General features: G+C 42.7%; 1 protein-coding gene across 1 annotated transcript in view; it reads left to right on the forward strand.

The window, feature by feature from the left end:
* TMPRSS7 (transmembrane serine protease 7) overlaps positions 1 to 24,515 on the forward strand; it is a 52,853-nt gene that overhangs the window by 13,730 nt on the left and 14,608 nt on the right. The window contains exons 6-12 of the mRNA XM_084843380.1: positions 220 to 413; positions 1,658 to 1,696; positions 3,297 to 3,525; positions 5,709 to 5,839; positions 7,842 to 7,954; positions 9,178 to 9,284; positions 13,397 to 13,533. Of these exons, the coding sequence (XP_084699506.1) occupies positions 220 to 413; positions 1,658 to 1,696; positions 3,297 to 3,525; positions 5,709 to 5,839; positions 7,842 to 7,954; positions 9,178 to 9,284; positions 13,397 to 13,533 (950 nt within the window). The remainder of the gene's footprint in view (positions 1 to 219; positions 414 to 1,657; positions 1,697 to 3,296; positions 3,526 to 5,708; positions 5,840 to 7,841; positions 7,955 to 9,177; positions 9,285 to 13,396; positions 13,534 to 24,515) is intronic.

Raw genomic sequence — 24,515 nt, forward strand, 5'->3', positions numbered from 1 at the left:
CTTTACTACTTGTGTGGGAGGAGTTTCTGTTGTTGCACATCAAGGGTCACATAATATGTGACCAAATTACAACACAGAAAGCACTTCCATGCCCAATCAAGAATCTTATGCTTCAAAAGCTTTTGGTAGATCTTTAAAATAATGAGAGAAGCTATAGATTTTTAAGCATCCTGATCTAAGGAAAACAATGACACAATATGCTTTTGTATCTGATTTCAGTAATAACAACAATGGAGGACTTCTTGTCCATTTCTGGATTGTGTTTGTGGTGCCACAGGCTAAAGGCCAAGTATTTTGTGAAGATTGTATAGCTGCTATTTTGAAGGACTCAATTCAGACCAGCATCATCAATCGAACCTCAGTAGGGAGTCTTCAAGGCCTTGCTGTTGATATGGACTCCATTGTGCTTAGTGGTTGGTATTTCTACTAAATTGGGAATGTACTATGGGTTGCATCCAAAGGATTCCTTCCTCCAATGGAAGGATCTTCCTCTATAAGAAGCTCCTTTCTCTGAAGGATGGTAACCTTTGGATACAACCCATAACTTTGCTATATTAGAGTAACCATAACCCTTAACAGTTGCACAGCTACACTTCTACTGCAATGTACATTTTGTACACAAGGAGCTTAATTAGTATTATGATGTTGCACTATTTCTGTATTTTTCTGACCTTTCTCTAATGGCCCTTAAATTTTGGTTTCCCTTTATGATGGCTTAGTTTACAGCTGAGATCTCTGGAAGCCAAACCCTGCTTTGGACAGCATCAGCTCTCACCATGTGAGGACATGTTTGTGACGAGACATTTAAGAGTAGAGGAAGCTGCCTTCTAGGTCAAACTTTGTACAGTATTGTCTATTTTGACTGGAGCAACTCTCCAGGGCCTGAGGCAGAAGTCTTTCACAGATCATCTGCTACCTGACATGTATCGGGTGAGGCCAGATGTCACCAGCTCATAACTCTCTCTATGGCTGCATTCACGTATAACGCTAAGCCATGGTTTATGATATTCATGGTTTGTGGCTTTAGCCATAAATTGCCTTGCAGGTGAGCAAACAAACTGTGCCCCCCCCCATTTCTGGTTTGTTTATTTCCTTCCCATTTTGCCAGCCCTCAAAGTGGTTTCATTTTCAGCCTGCTCTTGCTAGGTGCCTCTGTTTCAAGGACGACAGCAGCACAAACAAGCCAGGGATAAGCCAAATATCTAGGTTCAAACATTACAACAAGCCATGGATTAAATAGGCCAGACTTCCTAAACCAACAACAAAACATGGGTTGTATTTGTGGCTTATAGCTGGTTAACAAATCATAGTTTGCTTGCAGGGAGGGGTTCAGACATAACAACAAGTGAGATTTCTTCAAACCAGCCATGGCTTAGCAGTATGTGTGAACCAAGCCTATGTGTGTTCATTCTAATGTGTGAATAGTGTAAGTAACTTACTTCTGTAACTTACTTCTGTGTAAGTGCGATCAAAATCCCTGAAAAAGGCAAGTTATGGTGGCTTCACAAATTCACATTACATATTGTGATGTGAACTGGCTCCTGTTCTGAAATTTAGAATCGATAACTTAAACACTGAAATATTACTTGCATATATGTGTCTGCTGACCATTTCTTGCAATGTGGGCAAATTAATTTGTATTTCTTCTCCAATGCAGTTGGGCTCCGATCAGATTACTCTTCAACAACAGGAGCAGGTATGTTACTGAGCTTGTCTAGAACAATTTTTTTCTTATTGATCTCATGATCACTAGGAAATGTATATTCTGAGACAAGAATTGAATTCTACCTGTATCTGTATATCAGTTTCTATGGTATGAGTCTTGTACAGGGCTAAATGTAGAATTTGTCTGCGGGTAATTTAATAGTAAAACCTAACATTTACATAGTGCTCTTGAGTGTTCAAAGCACTTTATAGAGGGTAATGGTTACAAGAACCCCATGAGGTAAGTGAATATTGTCAAACACTCTCCATGTCTCTAAGAGCTGAGAAGTTCCAGGGACAGCACTACTCAGGTTTTGGCTTCCATTACTGGAGAGAGCACTGGGGGCTTATGTTTAAAAAAATGATAATTTGGTTTATTTACAAATATACAAGCAGAGCATCAGTGGAGACAAGCAGTATGTGCACACATACCATGCAACAGATCTGGAAGCCCTGCCGCCGATATCCACAGAGAGGGACCCTGATATCACCTTCAGCTACTTAGGGTCAAACTACATGTAATGTTAAATGCATAGTGTGCAGCTGACCCTATCTTTACTTCCTATTTGCATGTAAGTGTGTGTGGCCCTGATCCAGCTTGTGACCACTGCACACAGGAAGGGGAGGTTTAAACCTCCCACCCCAGCTTCTGGTTTTCCTAAATTTACATCCCAGCGGAGATGTGTGGCCTCTGTGCCAGGAGTGGGGAAAATTTCAGAAAGCAGGTGAATGGGGCAGGGGAAGGCATAAACTTCTCCTCCCTGCTTGCAGTTGTCCCAATCCAAATTATGGGATTGGGTCCCACATGCTTATCTGTGGGTAAAAAGTTTGCCCCTGAGCCCAGTAGCCCAACAAGTCAGTCTTCCCATGTAGTGCAAGCTTTCCACTTCAGACTTTTCTCCTCCAATGCATGATGGGTGGTGGATCCAAATGATGGGGGCATGACAGGGTGGTGAGGGCCTGCAAGTATGGCCCTGCTTTTCCTCTCATGTAGTTCTAGGAATATAGGAGGCAGGCTTATACTGAGTAGTAGTATAATTGCTCCATCTAGCTCACCTGGGACATTCTGCATGCAAAGCAGGTGCTCTAGCTCTACCACTGAGTTACGGCCCCTTCCCTACTTGCATGGTGTGTGTGTGTGTGTGTGTGTGTGAAGATGCATATTATTACTGTCTGTCCAAACTTGCTTATTTTGTTCCTTTACACACTTCTTTCTTTCTTTCTTTCTTTCTTTCTTTCTTTCTTTCTTTCTTTCTTTCTTTCTCTCTCTCTCTCTCTTTCACACCTATTGCCATGTTAGGTACTGTACAACAAACACTGCAAATTGCTGTCCCTATTAACAATCCTATAGCAGTTTCTAATGCTAATTGTAAAGGTTTCATTCATTTATCTATGCAATTTTTTGGGAGTTTTGCACCCAAAATTTCATGAGTGAACCAAGTTGTAAATGTGAGTGATTTTATTGGTAACATGAGAAAAGAAAAGGAAAAAAATTCTCTCCTCTTTGTGTAAAACTTGAATCCTGCCCTTTTTTTGCAAGCATAATAATTTCAGTGACACTGGCCAGTGTTTGAAATGGTCTATTTCGGCAGGTACAAACTGCATATATGATCTACATGCCGATCAGCTGCATCAGCACTTTCCACTGGACATTTTGACAACATCAGGAAGGATGATCTGCTATTTCAAACTGATTGCATTGGTCGGCTACCTAATTCGCCTCTCCGTAGCATCCATTCAGATTGAAGCAGATAACTGCATCACTGATTCTTTGACCATTTATGACTCCCTGATGCCAATCAAAAGTAAGATACTGTATCGGTAGGTATGCCTTTTCAATACAAATTATTTGAAAACTCTTTAGCAGAAAAATAAGTCAGGAAAACTTCTTTTAACATACAGATATAAACCAAGCATCACCCTTTCTCAGCACAGACACATTCAAACCTTTTATTACAATGGTAACAGATATAATGATATGTATGATTAGACAGAAAAAAGTCCTACAGCTCCCAGCATTCAGAGTTCCCAGAATACTGGGAATTGTAAGACTTTTTTCTGTCTAAGCATGCCTAGGATTGCACCCTAAACACTTTGAGGGTTTCTCTATCTGCTAATAGTCAACTTCTTTAAAGTAAACAACTAGCTTTGAATCACAGAATAGTATAGAATGATTGCTGATGACGATTAAACATAATAGTTCGCTGATGATCTGCTTCAATTGGAATGAGACTGGGATTCTGTGCCTCTCAGAATCCACAATGAATTGAAACAATGAGTAAATCATAGCTGTTTTGAACTGTAAATTTTAATTTTTGTGAACCAGCCAGAGAGCTTTGGCTATTGGGCAGTATAGAAATGAAATAAATAAATGCACAGCTCACCACAGACAAGATTCCCATATTTATGCTTATTTTAATGATGTTTGATTAGTTGCTGGTGGTAACGTCCATTTTCACCGATGCAATGAATATGAACTTGAGCTAGGGATGGACGAAAGTCACTTACCTGTCCTCGAAGCTTTTCGCAGTGGGGGGGAGGCGCTTCACTGCCCCCCCTGCGAAGTTCAGGCCGGGGGGGGAGGCTTCCCGCCTCGCCCGGCCGAAATTCAGGCCGGGGGGGAGGCTTCCCGCCTCGCCCGGCCGAAATTCAGGCCGGGGGGGAGGCGCCTCGCCTCGCCCGGCCACGAACTAAAAAGTAAAAAAACACAAAACGCCCCTGTGATAGGCTACGTGACGATTAACGTAGCCTATCACGGCTAGATCTGCAAAGTCAGCCGTGATAGGCTACGTAAATCGTCACGTAGCCTATCACGGGTGACTTTAAAAAAAAAAGCGTGTACGCAAATGGCGGCCCCCATAGGGAGCCGCCATTCGCATTCCTTATTTGGTCGCTGTAGTCTACGTAAATCTTTACGTAGACTACGGCGAAAATAAGGGCAACGCAAATAGCGTTGCTCTTATTTTTGCCGTAGTCTCCATAAAGATTTATGTAGACTACAGCGACCAAATAAGGAACGGGAATGGCGGCTCCCTATGGGGGCCGCCATTATCCGTACGCGCTTTTTTTTTTTTTTAAGTCACCCGTGATAGGCTACGTGACGATTTACGTAGCCTATCACGGCTGACTTTGGAAATCTAGCCGTGATAGGCTACATTAATCGTCACGTAGCCTATCACGGGGGCGTTTTTTTTTCTTTTATTGGAATGGTGGCGGCGGCAGCCGGTCGAAAGACCGGCTGCCGCTCCCGCCCCGGATGAAGACCCGCCGAACCGCCGGCCGGACCCGCCGCCGGGAGGGACATTCGCCAAAGGTAAGTCCCATCCCGGGGGGGGTGCGGGGTGCGGGGGGGTGCGGAGAATTTCTCCCCGAAACTTGTTCGGGGGGCCGAACACGTTGGCACTCGGCCCCCCGAAGTTTTGGGGAGAAATTCTCCGCCAACCCTAACTTGAGCACGCTCCGGGAGAGAGCGCAGGACAGGAAGGCCTGGCGTGCTATGGTCCATGGGGTCACGAAGAGTCGGACATGACTGAACGACTGAACAACAACAACAACGTCCATTTAGTTCTATTATTTGTTCTGTTATTTTATATATACACTTTTTGCAATACAGATATTGATATAATCACATTTCTGTTGGTTCTTCCTGTTTAATGGGTGTATTTTTATAAGGTATTTGTACTGAGTTCACTCCCCTTCCCAGAATTACACTGATTTTATCTTTGTGCCTGATGTTCAGAGATATTGACTGAGATGTATCTTATGAAATTGCCAAAGTTGGCAGCTTTCTCTTGACATACTCCATTGTATAATTTGTAAACCAGCAGTAAATTCCACCTAGAGAGAACTTGTATCCTATTGTTCTTAAAATGTGTTTGATTTACTAGCACAATGCTTCCAGAATAATTGCTTAGTTAACTGGGTAGCCAACAAAAGGGCCAAGTCTAGTAATGGGCTAGTAATTCATACAATCTACTTATCAGGGGGAAATTAATTCTTTTCAGAATTTGTGAACCAACCAATGCATTCCTATCTTTCGTTTCTACAAATAATCTGATGCTGGTTACACTGAAGTCTACACAAGTGAGGAAAGTGAAAGAATTTCATGGCTACTTTGAGGTCATTCCACAAGAAAGTAAGTGTTCCCATTTTTAAAATGTGGAAGCTCCAGTCATATCCTCATTATTTAAGGGTACAATCCTATGCATGTTTAGACAGAAAAAAGTCCTACAACTCCCAGCATTCCCCCAACCAGCCATGCTGGTTTGGGGGGATGCTGGGAATTGTAGGACATTTTTCTGTCTAAACACGCATAGGATTACACCTTTAGTTATGTTATATATTTGAAAATAGCATGTCCTCAAATAAAGCATGCCACCTTGGTTTATCGTCTATCTCACCCTTTCACAATTTCTCCAGCCCTTTCACCTTTTCTATCACCTACCTAGCCCCAACTCTTTCTACAGCTGTTTTTTCTACTTTTTCATGTACCAAGGACTGGTCCAGCTGCACAAGCAAACTAACCAATTGCATGGAATGGCAGCATGTTTAGGTGCCAATGAATCAGTGTGACCCAAGTACTGCGTCCCAGTATCTGCTGTCATACTGCAAGGGATTCTGGGGTGAATGCCTCAGATCATGCAATGGCAGTGGAAAATGCTTTGAGACAGCCCAGGTAGAGTGTAAAACACCAGATGTATTTGCTATTATACACCCTGCCTGTACACCTTATACTGTGTTATACCAGTAGATGGAGTAGTTGTCATATACACACAGCACTTAAGCTGTTTTAAAATGTATATTTGTTTTGTTCAACATTCTATTGGTAGTTTCACGGTCATAAATTAATCCTAGATATTCGGGTGCATGGGGGCATTTCAATATAATGAAAGAGATTATGTAGCTGGGACAAAGTATCCTTTCTTTCTGTTGACTTACTTAGTGGTCAGTGCCTCTTCAATGGGCCCTTGTAGTCCATTTCACTTTATGACCAGGTTCACGCTATCACAGAGGGAACGTAAGCCATGATGGCTTATTTTCCCTCCCCACGTGTGCTGGTTGTGAGCTGCATAACTAACATCATCACCCTCGCCTGGTGCAAGTTGTTGTAATGTCCAAACCTGGTGAGGGTGGGTTTACGGGGTAGTTTACAAATCACCCTGAGACCCATGGCTTGGTTTGTAAACCACCCATCGCTGGGTTTGGATGTCATGACAACCTGCGCCCTGTGAGGATGATTATGCTAATTAGGCATACCAGGTACACATTTTATTATTACATTTATACCCCACCTTTTCCCCTCGAGAGAGCGGAGGACAGGAAGGCCTGGCATGCCATTCACGAAGAGTCGGACACGACTTAACGACTGAACAACAACAAAGGAACCAAGATGGCTTATATGGTCCTCCTCCTCTCCATTTTATCCTCACAACAACCTTGTGAGGTGGGTTAGGCTGAGAGTCAGTGACTGGCCCAAAGTCACCCAGTGAGCTTCATGGCCAAGTGGGGACTGAAACTTGGATTTCTCCCGAGTCCCAGTCCAACACCCTAGCCACTGCACTAGCCTCTCACACTGCTTGTTGCCTTTTTATTACTGTTCTCTATTATGTTTTCGTGTTTTGTTTTATTTGCATTGTTAGCCACTTTAAAAGCTATGCAAAAAAGTGGGATATAAATCCTAAAATAAATAATTTTATTTTATAAAAAATAAATGAATTAAATGTGATCCTATACACACACTTACCTAGGAGTAAGTCCTATTGATCTCAGTGAGAATTATATCTGGGTAGACATGTATATGATTGAGTTGTAAATTTAAAAAGAAATGTGTGAAGGAATGTCTCTTCTATTTTTGTCTAATACATGACATGCTTCCAGACAGAGGGCTCTTAGCACTAGTAAACAGGAGGCATTGTGCAACTATTCCATCTTTTTTTCCTTAACGGATTTTCCATGGTAAGAAAAAAGATGGAAGCAGTGGTGGAGAAACACAGGAGGATTATGAGTGGAAGACAGACATCTAGAGTGGACCCTACATAAAATCCCATGGATGAGGCAAGAAGATGGTGCAATAAAAGCCTCATCTGGAAGCACCCTCGGTTTCCAGCAACTACAATAGTACGTCTCTCTTTTGTCAGAATGTGGCAAAGCTGTACTGGCATTAGGAAGCACCGGGTTTGAAGGGAGGATCATGAGTCCGTATTACCCAAGCTACTACCCTCCAAAATGCATTTGTACATGGAGTTTTCAGGTAATTTAAAATCCCATGGCCGAGGGATTTCACAACTGCATTTCAGTGTGTTTGCTGTCAGTTGGAAACAGAGTTGTCTGTCTGCCTGTCTCTCTCTTTGATGAGATGAAATTGCAGGTCTCTGAGCTCTTTGATCTCAGCACAAAGCTTGAATGTCTTTTCCCTCCTTTTTTTGGGTCAAGTAGCTGTAGTGAGAGATGAAAGGTTTCCTTGTGCGGGGGTGGAAAGCTGCACCTGCTTTTAGCCTCTGCCAGCCTGACCTCTCTCCCCTGCCTCTCATGCTCTGGCAGCTAAGCTGTGGCAACCGTGTCACCCCTTGTAGTCTGGCCCACAGAAAGCAGAAACTACAGCTGCCCTGAGTATCCTGTGGTCAGTTTTGAACCAGCAAGGTGCCCGGGGGCCGATTTGTAAGCCAGCTCTCACATTTGGAAGCCCTTCCTCTTACATCCAGTGATGTGGCCACTCAGTGCAGAGAGAGAAGCAGTTTGTATTAGGGTTGAGGGGAAACACTTGTCTGGTTTGCATTTTAAGGCAAACTGATCTAATTGGCACTTCCTGAATCAATATCCTTGCCCGAATCTTGCAATACAGTTCTCCAGTCAAAAAAATGCATGCAAAACAATGTAAATTGGGGAAATGTGTGCACAAAATTAAGTATATTCATGAAAATAATATAAAAATGCATTATATTGGGGAAAACTGATGGCAAGAAATGTAGACATTAAGCAAAATTGTGTACAAACTGTGTATGGAAATATGCGTGGAAATGTGTAGAGATTTTCATGTGGCATTTAAAACATTTGTTTCGCAAACTGATGGGGAAATGGGATGGAATGAACTTAAGACTGGGAAAATGGAGAGAAACCCCAAATGGCAGATTTCTCCATCCTAAGTCTGCATCTACTCAATGGCTTTCCTAAATGGCTTCCCTCCCAAGATAAACTGCAGCTGTGTATGATTTTTGGGTGGCTTCAGCAGGGAGAGAAAGCTTAACACCCCTCTCCGTGCACTGCAGCGAATGCGAATACATGCCTACTATGGTTTTGCACCAGTTGCACCCTCATCTTTATTCTTAACGGCATCTAAAACAAATTCTGATAAGCCCTACCCTGGCACAGATGAAACCTAGCATGTATATTTTAAAATCGCAATTAAAGTTGTCAAACTGAATTGTTCTCAGTTGTCAAAAATGTCCAATGTATCCCTTTTCTCTCAAAAAACAGACTCCCCAAAAGACCCTTGGCATAGCACTGAAGTTTCATAACTATACTATCAGTGAAAAAAGCATTAAAGGCTGTGAGCACGGATGGTGGAAAATTAACGAGCATATGTAAGTATATGAATGTAAGTTATTTAGGTGGCCAGCTGACTAGCCTTGCCCTTCTCAAGGTAGTAGTATGTTGATGAGGCAGCAGATTCAGGATTTGTTTATAGCACTTATAAGAACACAGCAATTTTTTAGATTGGTGTAATTATCATCACTGTGTGATCATTAGCTTGTCCAGGGAGCCTTTATTTTAATGAACATGGCAATATACAAAGAAGTCAATTCATACACATTCTTCAGCATCATTTGGATGCTATGCATAATGCCTGGACAGTGAAATTTCCTGTATTTGTGCACATTCTCCATTAAGCACAACTATACGTTATAGAATGTGTGGTGGGGGCACCCAGGATGGTATGCACGTGTAGAAATGCATACTAGCACCCTAGAAGCATATTCAAGCTTAGGAATGTAGGAAGTTGCATCATACCAGGTCAGATGATTTATCCATCGGTCAGTATTGTTTATTCCAACTGACAATGGCTCCCTAGGGCAGGGGTAGGCAGCCCGGTACTTTCCAGCAAAAAGGTCGGAGGAATCCATCTGGGAAGTGAAACTGTCTTCCATCAGCTCCTCCCATCCCCAGACTCTGCATGGAGTCAGGCCCGCTTGTGGATTTCCTGGTGTGGTTTTTTGGTCAATAGAAATTTGCACAGATTGCAAATGCAATTTGCGCAATTTGCACAAATTGTGGACATAATTGGCTAAATTTGCATAACTAGCAACCGCAGTGTGCACAAGTTCCCAGATTTCAGGAAAAATGGGGATCCATCGGGCCCAAAAAGAGCCAGATTTCAAACGACAGACTTCCCTACCCTCCAGATACTTTGGACTACAATTCCCATATCCCCTTAACATTGATCATGCTATTTGGGACTGATGGGAGATGTAGTCCAAAACATCTGGAGGGCACCAGGTTGCCTACCTCTGATCTAGGGTATTAGAGAGAGAAAGGTCTTTCATATCACCTGCTACCTCGTCCTTTTAACTGGAGGTGCTGGGCATTGAATCTGGGACCTTCTGCATGCAAAGCATGCACTCTGTCAGTCAGCTACTGCGCTTCCCCCAAGCCTATAACCTAAGCATGTAACGAGCAACAATCTTATATTAAAATTCTTGAGATCACATGAGCAAGCTTATACGGGGAAGTCCATGAACCCTTGAATGTGCCCACTGCACAAAACAATGAAGACTACTTGAACAAGTAAATGTTTACTGGAATGAGAGAATTATGTCTCCTAAACCATGTCACAAACTATTTCCCCAGAATACCAGTTTTACTTGTGTCACCATAATGCCCACTGTGAGGGCTATTGATATGATGGTGGAGCTCCAAAGACACGAACAACATGTCCCAAAGATCTCCAGGGCTATAATGTAGGCATTTTCCTGCAACACAAGGGCAGCTAAAGTGAGGATGGCACATGGTCGAGCATGCAAGCCCTGCTCCCAAATGTTCCCGCACCCCAAATCCGTTGAAGATCTTTCCATACAGAGTGAATAGAGGCTGAGAAGGCAGGGTTCACAATCGCAGGAGCTTTGAAAGAACGTTCAGCCAAACACACTTACAAGCTGTTATTGAGATCTTTGCACTCAGTGTGCAGAGATCTTTAACACAGCCAGGGATGTGGGGACATTTGGGGTGGGGCTTGTGCGCTGGCTCATACCCTGACCCATCCCCATTTTAGCACAGACTCATGTTGCAAGTGAACAACTACACGCAGCTTTTATGACTTGGGATTTTTGAACACAGTATCCCTGCTATAATGTTCCGTAGGGGTACCAAACCTCTTTCAGCCTTAGGGATGAATTCAGTTTCACAGAAGCACTTGGGCGGGGAGTGTCTGTACTCATTGGAACTCTTGTATGTCAAAGGAGCACCTGGATTAATCTGTAAATGTGCAATCCTATGCATCTTTAGATAGAAAAAAGCCCCAGATCTCCCAGCATTCCCTAGCCAGCATGGCTGGCTGGGGAATGCTGGGAGATCTGGGGCTTTTTTCTGTCTAAACATTTATTTATTTATTTATTTCTATACTGCCCAATAGCCGAAGCTCTCTGGGCGGTTCACAAAAACTAAAACCAAACAACACACAATAAAACAATTTAAAATATATAGAACATTAAAACCACAATATAACAATACAACCACAATAAAACCTAGCAGCAGTACAGGAGTTTAAAATACAGATTTAAAACAGCAAAGATAAAAATTTAGAAAGCTAAAATGCCTGGGAAAATAAAAAGGTCTTCACCTGGCGCCGAAAGGAGTACAATGTAGGCGCCAGGCGAACCTCACTAGGGAGCAAACATGCAAAGGATTGCGCCCTAAGTGCATGAACAGCACACACCATCCAGTGATGTAGAACCTCTTTCAGCCTAAGGGCCAAATTCAATTTTGGAGAAGCACATTCCAGTGGTGGGTAGGGTTGAAGGCAAAAGGGGGAGGGCCAAAACACAAAAAAATGCCAGCATAGTTCAGCTTAAAGCTGTTCCATCTGGTAACTAAGCCTTAGGAGAGGCAGTTTGACTGCTTAGAATGGGGGTAAAACCACACAGAAGCTGGGAAACCACCAAATGACCAGGTGGGGGTGAGCAGAAACCACCAGACGATATGGGGAAGGGGTCATGAGAAATGGTCCTTAGCAATATGAATATTCTTCTTGATGGAAGGCCATCATTTCTGGCATTTAACTGAGACAGAAAGAACGGTGCCCCAGGAGGGGCATACAGCTTGCTGGGAGTTCCCGTGCAGATCACAGCCAGTTGAAGAAGGTCAGTTGAGGTTCATGGTGCACAAGATGTGAAAAAAGGAGATTTTGCAGCTTCTCTTCCTCTCTGCCTTCCAGACATGGGGAATGGAGAGGAAGCAAGAAACGGGGTGGGGAGGGAGATTGAATGCCAGTGGCAGCAGCTGTGCCTCGTAGGATGATCAAGCATGTCCAGCTGGAAGGAACAGAGTCAAAGGCTGTCTCAGGTTGAGGGCTCTAGAAGATCAGGCACAGGGGTGATGGAAAGTAAGGGAGCAGTCCAAAATAAGGAAGCTTTGCAGGAATAAAATACAGCATTGGTGGAGGAAATTGCTGACTGCCATATGAAGCTTTTGGCATATAGTGTTGACTACATGATATGCTACATACCTAGCATGTAGCTGACCCTCTTTGTTTTTTAGCTCACAAGTAAGCACATGGGTGCCTGATCTGGTTTGGGACCACCACATGCGGATAGAGAGGTTTAAACTGTTCCTCTCCCAGCTACTTGTTTTCCAAAATGTCCTTCCGACGACTCATGGGACCTAGTAATAGGTCTCTGTTGGTGCCAATACAGGTTTTCCTTCTTTTTTTAGCTGTGTGTGTGTGTGTGTGTGTGTGTGTGTGTGTGTGTGTAAGGGGGGGAGCTTTTTTTTTAAACAAGGAGCTGGCGCACGGGGGCGGGGGAGATTGAAGCCCCCCCTGCCTGTGAGAGCTGGTCCCAACCTGGATGAGAGGCCCACATGCTTACTTATGGGTGAAAAACAAAGAGAGGGTCAAGTGATCCTACACATTTAACATATTGACCCGGTTCACATGTAACATGATATCATGGTTAAACACAATTTGCCCAGCATGAGCTAGAGTGAGCAAGCAGATTGCATCTATCATGCTCCTCACTTCAGCATTCTGTAAACAACCTATGATCACCCTATTCATAGGTTGTGAACATGATGTCCAAACCTGGATGCACTAGGTTGTTTAGGGGTTAAACAGCCCAGAGTTAACCCAAGAACAAATTGCAGGTTAACTCTGGGTTGCTTAACCCCTAAGCAACCCAGAGTGTCCAGGTTCGAACATCATACTCACAACCTACAAATGGGGCGATCGTAGGTTGTTTACAGAAAGCAGTGCACTCGCTTGCTTCTGCCTGTGTCTGGCAAATTGTGGGTTAATTAACCCTTGATGTTGCATTACATGTGAACCGGATCATTGTGTAGTTTGACCCTTTTGTTGTTTTTTACTTACAAGTAAACACATGGGTCTCTGATCTGGATTGGGACCACAATTCTGCGATGACCATCTTTGCCCACCTAGTGGGGCAAGATGCTCCATGCCCCAGGTTAATGCACTTTCATCTCGTAGGTACTGCGGACATTATATTGATCATCAAACAATATTCCGTGTGGCAAGCTGTGTGGTTAACATTGAGTTTCAGTGTAGTTCCAAGCTTTCAGAGCAGCCACTTCTCGTGGAATATGGAAGCTACAACATCAGCCAATGTAAGAAGCCCTTTATGTTTCCTTTGTACCTTATGAACCCCCCCCCCCAATCTGAATGAAAACAATTGACCTGCAGGACAGTGTTATGCATCCTGAGTGGTAGCAGCTTAAAAAAAAAAAAAAAGAACTTTTCATTTTTTTCTACTTTCTGTTCAGTCATTAACATGTGTAGTTCAGCTATGTAAGTATGTTGTGATTGGGATTAAAGAACATGCAATGGGGTACGGGATGGCATCTGTAATGTTTGGTGTTCTTAAGCATAAACAGAACACACCAATACAAGGTTGCAAAGACAGCTTTTACTGAGTGAGTCACAATACAAACTTATTTGTATTGTGAGTCACAATACAAATCCTCCTTACAGTATCTGGTGAGTCCTTTTATGCCAATCAAATGAGTCCCCCCATACAACACAACCAAAAACAAACACATATCATTACATCTTTCTTTCTTTCTTTCTTTCTTTCTTTCTTTCTTTCTTTCTTTCTTTCTCTTTCTCTCTCTCTCTCTCTCTCTCTCTCCATATCCATATCCATATCTTAGAGGTTTTCTCACTGTTCTTCCTCTAGATATAATTATTGGTTTCTCCTTCAGCTCCAACTTTCTAAAACGATTCTGTTCTATATTCAGCCTTCCACTATCTTCCTTTCCAGTCTCCCTATCATGACTTTCCTCAGGCATCCTTTCATTCCTATGAAAACCCTTTCTGTTTCTCCTATACAACCTTGCATCCTGGGTTTCCACCACATATGATCTGGGAGTTTGATAACATTCAATTGCTTTTGCAGGTTGCCACACTCCCTCTTTTTGAATAATAACCTTTTTCTCCCACTTTTAATGATGGCAAAAGTTTAGTCCCTCAATCATAATAACATTTCTGCCTTTCCTGTCTCTTTCTTATTCTTGCACACTACTACATGAGACACTTTTTGGTTGCAACAATGATTTCACTGTAGGTAACCTTGTTCTCAAATGTCTTCCGATTAGTAACTGTGCTGGAGAGTGCTTCTCTAAAAAAGCTATATTTCTAAGAGTTAATGAACAAAGATATGGATCTGTATTATCCCAACTACTCTTCTTTAAGATCTTAACTAGGGATGCACGAAAGGCACTTACCTTTCATGGATTATGTTGATGGTGGGGGGGGGAGGCGCTCCGTCCTTCCCCCCGGAATCCTGGATGGGGGGGAGGTGCTCCGTTCCTCCCCCCCCCCCGGAATCCTGGCCAGCCGGCAGTGCTCTGCAGGGATTCTGCGGAGCCGCTGGCCGGCTCCACCAGCAGCTGGACATCTGGCCGCTGGCTAGCAGGGATGCCATAGCCGCCGCCGTTTGCGTCCCTGCAGTCACCTGTGATAGGCTACGTAAATGTTTACGTAGCCTATCACAGCTGACTTAAAAAAAACAACAACAAGGCGCGTACGCAAATGCGTGGCCGCCGCCATTTGCATTCCTTATTTTGGCACGTCTTAGTCTACGTCAAGATTTACATAGACTAAGATGGCGAAAATAAGCGGAACACAAATAGCGTAACGTCCACTACGCTATTTGCGTTCCCCTTATTTTCGCCGTCTTAGTCTACGTAAATCTTGACATAGACTAAGACGTGCCAAAATAAGGAATGCAAATGGCAGCGGCCATGGCCGCCGCCATTTCCGTACCTGCGTTGTTGTTGTTGTTGTTTTTTAAGTCAGCCGTGATAGGCTACGTAAACATTTACGTAGCCTATCACATTTTTTTTTAAACTTAGCTGTGATAGGCTATGTAAATCTTTACGTAGCCTGTCACTTTTTTTTTTTTTTTAACTGGAAATGGCGGTGGCGGCAGCCAGTCGGAAGACCGGCCGCCACAGCCGCAGCCACTGCCGCCGCACCGCCGCCACCGCCAGGAAGATCCGCCCCAGGTAAGTCTCGTCCCGGGGGGGGGGCAAACCGTTCCGCCACCGATTTCGGGGGGCCGAATGCGCTGGCATTCGGCCTCCCCGAGATCCGTGGCGGAATTCTCTGACATCCCTAATCTTAACTGTTTGGACAGCTCTTTCAGCCATTCCATTTGATCTTGTGTAATATAGACTGGAAGTGACATGCACAAAACCCCATTCTCTCACAAAAATCTGAACTCCCTAGAATTAAATTGAGGACCATTATCAGTTATTACAACTTCAGGTATCCCATGTCTAGAAAATACAGATTTACAATGCATAATCACACATTTACTGGTTAACCTTTCCAACAAACAAACTTCCAAAAACTTTGAATAATAATCTACTATCAAAAGATATTCCTTCCCATGAAACTCAAAGAAATCCATTGCCAATTTCTGCCATGGTCTTTCTGGTACTTTATGGGGTAACATTGGTTCTTTTTGATTATTATTTCTGAAAGTTTGGCATACCTTACAAGATTGTATTAATGCTTCTATTTGCATACACATACCCGGCCAAAACATCACATCTTGAGCTCTTCTTTTACTCAGTTCAGTCCCTAAATGACTTTCATTAATTCCAACATTTCTTTCCTCAACTTTTGGGGTACAATTAGTCTATAATTTTCAAATATTAAACCATCATACAAACTTAATTTCTCTCTATAATTCCAATATGGTTTAAGTTCTTCAGAAATTTGTGTTTTCTTTTCTGGCCATCCTGTCAAAATAACTGCCTTTAATTCTTGCAAAATGTTATCTTCCAATGTTGCTAATTTAAATTCCTTATATTTCAAATCAGAAATAGGTAGACAAGACACCACCAAATTTACAGCAACATCAGCTTCTTCAGTATTGAAAACCTCTCCTGTCTTCATATAAACCCTTGATAATGCATCAGCTATTTTAACTCTTTACCTGGTTTATATATTACATTCAGATGATATTTCTGTAATATTAACAACCATCTCTGTATTCTTGGAGGAGTATTATATAATGATTTTTTTTTAAATAACTTCCAGTGGTTTAAGATCAGTTCCAGCTGTAATCTCTGCCATATATATATATATATATATATATATATATATATGAAATCTAGTACAACCAAATACAATGGTCAACAGTTCTTTTTCTGTTTTTGCATATGATTGCTGACACTCATTCATAGCCTTAGAAGCATATGCCACTGGTAAACATCCTTGTAGCAAAACTGCACCTAATCCAGTACCACTAGCATCAGCTGATACAATTACAGGTTCTTCAACACTATAATATCTCAACACAGGAGCTATTGTTAACATCTGTTTTAATTCATTGTACACTTCCTCATGGACCTTTGTCCATTCAAACTCAGCCCCCTGGGCTAAAAGTTGTCTCAAATTAGTTGTCAATGTAGCAAGATGTGGAATAAATTTAGCCAAATAATTGACCATGCCCAAGAATATCTGTAATTCTCCCTTATTTTGAGGACTTGGCATTTCAACTATTGCTCCACTTTTAGTTCTATCAGATTTTATTCCTTCTGCAGTTAAGATATGTCCCAAATAATTTATTTCAGTCATAGAAAATTTGCACTTCTCTCTATTCGATTTCAAATTCCTTGCTCTACACCTTTCTAAAACTTCCATAACTCTTCCATCATGCTCTTGTTGTGTCCTTCCCCATATCAGGATATCATCAATATAACCCATAACTCCTTCTAATCCTTCAAATACTTGTTGTATTGCTCTTTGTTATACTTCAGGAGCAGATGAAATACAAAAAGGCATTCTAGTAAATCTATATCTACCAAAAGGTTTATTAAAAGTACATGATCTGGAACTATTCTCATCCAGCGGTATCTTCCAAAATCCATTACTAGCATCCAACACAGAAAACAATTTGGCACCTGCCAACCTGCTAGTGATTGCATCCACTGTTGGTAACTGAAAGTACTCTCTATGAATGGCTTTATTCATATCCCTTGGATCCAGACAAATTCTTATTTGATCTTTACCACGTTTATCCACAATCACTATTGAATTTACCCATTCTCTGGGTTCTTCCACACCTAAACAATCACACCCATTTGCTTCATTCTTCCAAGTTCTCTTTCTCCCTTCTCCGTTAACATAACTGCAATTTTATGAGAAGCATGCACTTCTCTTATCTGTGCTATGGATCCATTTTAATTACATACTGACCCGGCAAACATCCTAATCCCTGAAAACACATCTTCATAATGCTTATATATTTCCTTTGCTTCCTTACTTTCTAACACATTTACTCTTTTCACTAACTAAATCAGTAAGAACATAAGAAGAGCCATGCTGGAACAAACCAAGGGTCCATCTAGTCCAACATTCCATTCACACAGTGACCAACCAGCTGTCAACTGGGAACCCACAAACAGGGCATGAGTGCAACAGCACCCTCCCACGCATGTTCCCCAGCAACTGGTGTACATAGGTTTACTGCCTCTGGTACTGGAGGCAGCAGATAGCCATCAGGACTAGCAGCCGTTGATAGCCTTTTCCTCCAGGAATTTGTCTAACCCCCTTTTAAAGCTATCCAAACTGGTAGCCATCACTATTTCCTGTGGTAGTAAGTAACTGTTTTTAAACCCAAGATTGCTTTCAAAATTTACTACTTGAATTTCTGTCTCAAATTCTTTCCCTTTATTTATACATTTCACAACACACTTCGCCAGCACTTCCAACCTTGTACCTGAATAAATAGCTAATCTTATATTTGATTTCTGTAAATGTTCACTCTGAAGACTCTTATACATTCTTAAGGAAATAGGATTAGCTTGGGCTCCAGTATCTATCTTAAACTTTACATCCTTATTCTTTATTTTAAGATCTACAGTCCACTCTCCTTCCAACTTATTAGATGTTAAAGTTCCAATAAACATATCTCGCAAATCTTCCTCCTCCAGCATATGCACCTTCTTGTGAACAAACTTGGCATCTTTGACTTTACAGAATGATTAAGTCTTCCACATTTTCGGCAATCTTTTCCACAGGCAGGACAATGTCTTATCTTATGGTTGTTATGAAACATTATGCAGCTGAGTTTTCTTTTTAACACTGTCTTTGCTTTTCAAAATACCTATTTGTGTTTCTCAGCTGATCACAGTACTTTTAATTGCCTTACAGTCAGTTCTTCTGCTCTACACATATCCCCAGCTTTTTCCAAGGTTAAATCAGCTTCTCTCAGCAGCCCTGCCCAGAGATTACCTGATCTTATTCCACAAACAATTCTATCCTTAATCAAAGACTCACACAGCTGGCTAAACTCACGGTGACTGTGCTAACAACTTTAAGTCTGTCACATAAGAGTCAATAGGTTCTTCCTCATTCTGAGCTCTTGAAAAAAACTTATGTCTCTCATATGTAACATTTCTTTTAGGAGCACAATATAATTCAAACTTATTCAGCAAAATGTGTGTCTTGTGCTTATCTGCTTCACCATTCAAAATGGAACGCATTATGTATTTCTCTGGCTTCTTCTCCTGCCACATGCAGAAATAAAGCAGCTTGAAGCTTCTTACTTTTCTTGTCAGTTCTACTTGCTGTACAATATAATTCAAATCCTTGCCTCCATTTTCTCCAATTTTCAGCCACATTTCCTTCAAATAACGGCTTTTCTGGAGACTTCAACTGACCCATTTCTTCATACTTCTGACACCATGTAATGTATGGTGTCCTTAGGCATAAATAGAACACCACAGTATAAGATTGCAAAGACAGCTTTTACTGAGTGAGTCACAATACAAACTTACATCCCCTTACAGTATCAGGTGAGTCCTTTTATACCAGTCTGTGTAACACTCAAATGAGTCCCCCCATACAACACAAACAAATACAAACACATATCACTACAGCAGCCACTATTATTAATGCATGGCTTACTAATGCATGTTTAAATATATATTAAGCGTGCAATCCTATGCATGTTTACACAGAAAAAAGCCCTACATTTCCCAGCATGCCCCAGCCAGCATGGGTGTTGTAGGGCTTTTTTCTGTCTAAACATGCATAGGATTGCGTCCTAAAATGGTATTGGATAGATTATTCTGGTTAAATATTTTGGAACTCAGTTGTGTTATTCACAATTTATGTATTGCCTTAGTAGCTGCATTTGTAATCTGCATGCAGATAGCAAGATTTTTAGATGTTGGAGATAGACAATTGCCATGGCCCATGGATGTCAGTATTGTGTAGTACATCTACAATGGGTACTATAATGAAGCAGGTGTCAATAATAAACATAAAACAATAATAGGTACATTTCAGATGAAGGTGATTAACTGATGGTGATGCCTATTGTTCAATTTTACATGCACAGGCTGTATTTGAATATTTATTTATTACATTTTTATACCACCCAATCGCTGAAGCTCCCTGGCGTCCGTACGTGGATGTGTGGGGTAAACCCAAGTGGCCAGGGCCGGTGTGAGCTCCCCCTGTGCCTGAGGCAGGAGGCATGCACACACACCTCCGCTGTGTCCACCCACCCCACCATTGCTGCTCCCGCTGCATCTCCCAATGTACTTATGAGGAAGTGCACAGCTTACACTGAATATTCTCCACAATACCTAGCCAGATATGACCTACAAGACACATTGCTAGGGAACTAGTATCTCTTGAATTGCTTTGGGCTTTTCTAGGACAAAATCCAGGAGTGGATCCTTTCATTAGGGACAACACAGAGGATACAGGGGAGACTGGAACCCTGTTGCCCCAACAGTATATATAAACTTATGTAATTGGCCAGTTCTGTGGCCCCTTGAGGCTTTCAGGGAAAGCTGGTAGCAAGATCAAGGCAGGAAGGCATATCAAGACAGGAAGAAAGTGGGACCTTGGGTAGGTCCAAGTGGGTCCTGCTGGCTGGAACTCTCTCCTACTAGGACAATGGAAGGATGTTGACCTTCTCTATACAAATGATTTATTGCATGCCCATGATTGGTCACTAATGGAAGTTTGTGGGTCCTTTACATGATGTCGTCAACCTCCAGGACAGCTCCTGTGCTTTCCTTCCTTTATCCTGCTTGCAAAAAGATTGAAGATATGTTATAATAAACCTTAACTGGCAGTGTGAAATGCCACGGCTGCACTATAATTCAGCCACTAGATGGTCCTGTTTCATTGAACATATAGAGTATTGCCAAGAAGGGACATTTTCAATTCCAAATCATGTGTTTGCCATCTAAAGAAGCCCATAGTAAAGCCGGAGAGACTCTGGAAGAAGAAAGCCCCGCTAAGGATGCGGGATTTTTGCCTAATTTAGAGAAGCTCCTTGTCTCAGCAAGAAGCTAAAACCAACTAAAGCCCTATGTAGGGTGACAAGACCTGTAGTGTGGTCAGCTGACTGGATCATTAAAGGGCCCTTGCCTGATTTTGTAGCCTGTGACTTCTGCAAGGCTGGGGAGATGGACATTTTGCCAGGGACTCATCCTCTGAGCCAGAGGATAATGGCAAGTCTGTGTCCTCTGGCCAGGAATGCCCTAAATAAGGCACTGACTGTCCCACCCCTGAGGAATTTGCCAGGTATGTTGTCTCCCAGGAGGATGGATTAGAGACGTGACTGAAAGGTTGCCTGCACTCATAAAGCCCACTGACAGGTATCCCTTTCTTCTCATCCATGTGGGAACAAATGATACTGCCAAGCAGAGCTACGAAGAGATCACGTCAGACTTTGAAGCTTTGGGAAGGAAACTCAAGAACTTTGGGGCCCAGATAGTTTTCTCATCCATCCCTCCAGTAGTTAGAAGAGGGATAGAAAGGAACGAAAAATACTCCGGGTGAATGACTGGCTACGAAGGTGGTGCCGACGAGAGAGATTTGGATTCTGGGACCACGGGCTATACTTCCTGGAAGATGGACTGTTGGCAAGGGACGGGTTGCACCTCACAAAGGCTGGGAAGAATGTGTTTGGCCACAGCATGAAGAACTTCATCAGGAGGCCTTTAAACTGAATCCTATGGGGAAGGGAGATGTAATGTTGGGGGTAACAATGGACATAGGTGCATGCACTGCAATGGAGAGAACAGCTCTGATAGTGCCCAATAATAGTCTTCAGACACATGTAGGAAAAAAGCCAGACTATGAAGCACATGGTCCTCGATGTCTATATACTAATGCCCAGAGTATGGGAAACAAACAGAACGAACTTGAACTCTTAATACAAGAGGGAAATTATGACTTGATAGGTATAACTGAGACTTGGTGGGATGACTCTCATGACTGGAATACAGCAATTGAAGGATATCACTTGTTCAAAAAGAACAGGAGGAACAGAAAAGGAGGTGGGGTTGCACTGTATGTGAAAAATACATATCTCTGCACAGAAATACAGGAGGATGAGCTTGGTAGCCCCATCGAGAGCATCTGGATCAAAATATATGGAGCAAAGAATGAAAGGAACCTGGTGGTCAGAGTCTACTACCAGCCACCCAATCAAGGAGAAGACGAGGATGAAACTTCTGAAAAGCAAATAGCCAATGTTTTAAGGAAGCATGATGTAGTAGTAATGGGGGACTTCAATTTCCCCGATATTTGTTGGGAGACACATTCTGCAAAACATGGCCCCTCCAGGAAATTCCTGACTTGTGTGGCGGGTAACTTCCTCCTACAGAGAGTAGAGGAAGGAACTAGAGGATCGGCTATCCTTGACTTGATCCTAACCAACAGAGAGGACTTAGTGGATAAAGTAGCAGTTACAGGAACTCTGGGGGAAAGCGACCATGTTGCACTTGAGTTCTTGGTTCTAAGGGAAGCAAAAGCCGAGTGTAGCCAAACGCGTACCCTGGATTTTAGGAAAGCTGATTTTAATAAACTCAGAACAATGATCAGTAAGGTCCCATGGCAAGCGACGCTAATGAGAAAAGGAGTCCAAGATGGGTGGGAGCTTTTAAAAAAGGACATTCTCAAGGCACAATTACAAACAATTCCAACAAGAAGAAAAGGTGGAAGACAACAGAAGAAGCCAATGTGGCTTCACAAAAAGCTTAGGGATGACCTGAAAACAAAAAAGGAAACATATAGGAAGTGGAAAGAAGGCCAAGTAACAAAGGAAGAGTACAGGCAGGTAGCACAGAATTGCAGGGATGGTGTCAGGAAGGCTAAAGCTGAGAATGAGCTGAGGTTAGCGAGGGATGCTAAAAACAACAAAAAGGCTTTCTTCAGCTACGTGCATAGTAAAAGGCAGAGGAAAGAAATGATTGTTCAGCTATTAAATAAGGATGGCAAAAAGATAACAGATGACAAAGAAAAGGCAGAGGTGCTCAATTCCTACTTTGGCTCAGTCTTCTCCCTAAAGAGGGTCTATGACCCCCCTGGCAAAGGCGAAGTACAGGCTGAAGGGGCAGGATTGCAGCTTGAGATCGACAGGCATATGGTCAAGGAACACCTAATTACTTTGAAAGAGTTCAAATCTCCAGGGCCAGATGAACTGCATCCTAGAGTAATAAAGGAACTGGCAGAAGAACTCTCAGAACTGCTGTTTATTCTCTTTGAGAAATCTTGGAGGACGGGGAAAGTGCCAGATGACTGGAGGAGGGCTAATGTTGTCCCTATCTTCAAAAAGGGTAAAAAGGAGGAATCTGGGAACTACAGACCAGTCAGTCTGACATCAAACCCTGGGAAAATTCTGGAGCAGATGATAAAGCAATCCATCTGGAAGCACCTTGAAAACAACGCAGTGATTACTTGAAGCCAACATGGATTTGTCAAAAACAAGTCCTGCCAGACAAATCTGATCTCATTTTTTGATCAAGTAACCTCCCTTGTGGACCGTGGGAATGCTGTAGATATGATATACCTCGACTTCAGCAAAGCTTTCGACAAAGTGCCCCATGATATCCTGATGAGCAAACTAGCTCAAAGTGGGCTAGATGAAACAACGATCCGGTGGATCCACAGTTGGCTACAGAATCAGACTCAAAGAGTGCTTATCGATGGGACCTTCTCAAACTGGGGAGAGGTAACGAGTGGGGTACTGCAGGGGATGATCAGGGGACTGGAAACAAAGCCATGTGAAGAGAGACTGAAAGAACTGGGCATGTTTAGCCTTGAGAAGAGAAGACTGAGGGGAGATATGATAGCACTCTTCAAGTACTTGAAAGGTTGTCACAGAGAGGAAGGTCAGGATCTCTTCTCGATCATCCCAGAGTGCAGGACATGGAATAATGGGCTCAAGTTACAGGAGCCAGATTCTGGCTGAACATCAGGAAAAACTTCCTGACTGTTAGAGCACTACGACAGTGGAACCAATTACCTTGGGAGGTGGTGGGCTCTCCCACCCTGGAGGCGTTCAAGACGAAACTGGACAGCCATCTGTCAGGGATGCTCTGACTTGGATTCCGGCATTGAGCAGGGGGTTGGACTCGATGTCCTTGTAGGCCCCTTCCAACCCTACTATTCTATGATTCTATGAATTAGCCAGTGCCTTGACTTCATCAGAAGCCTCTGCTGCACACGGGAAGACCTGAGTGCTGGGGATCATAACAGTAAGGGTCACAGGCTGTCCATGCTGGAGCCACCCTAACATCCCCAGCCCTGCCGTTCCTGTTCCCAGTCTTGGCAGATTGACTGGCAAGGTCTAAAGAGGGTTTCAGCTTGCATTCACTTGCATGTGAATACAACTCTCCATGCAGCCAGGGACCCTGCTTTATCAGGGTTCCTGGTGGGATGGGGTTCTACTCATGCTGAAACAAATGTGAGTAGAAAGTCCATGCAAACATGAGTAGAAGCTACCTTCAGACCTACCTGCTGAATGTAGAGATGTTGGGGCTGGCACATACAGGGACACTGAGGGTGGGGCATGGCCTTGTGCCCTTTACACATGTTCATATACTCTGTTCTGCCAAGTCTTCCCAGTGTGTTCTAGAACATATAATTAGGAAAACATCTAATTTGAACATATCCTTTGTATATTACCTCTGGTAGTCTATACATTCCAGCTTCTACCAGAATCTTCTTTTCCTGATAAATACTGATCTTTTAAAAAAGTATCTCAGTTTTTGAGATACATAATTTTATTAATGGATAGAATCTTCTGGGAAATCCTTCTGAACTT

Source organism: Heloderma suspectum, chromosome 3 (genome assembly GCF_057233095.1).
Source record: "Heloderma suspectum isolate Gila_16-S chromosome 3, 16-S_ref, whole genome shotgun sequence".
Classification (NCBI taxonomy): domain Eukaryota; kingdom Metazoa; phylum Chordata; class Lepidosauria; order Squamata; family Helodermatidae; genus Heloderma; species Heloderma suspectum.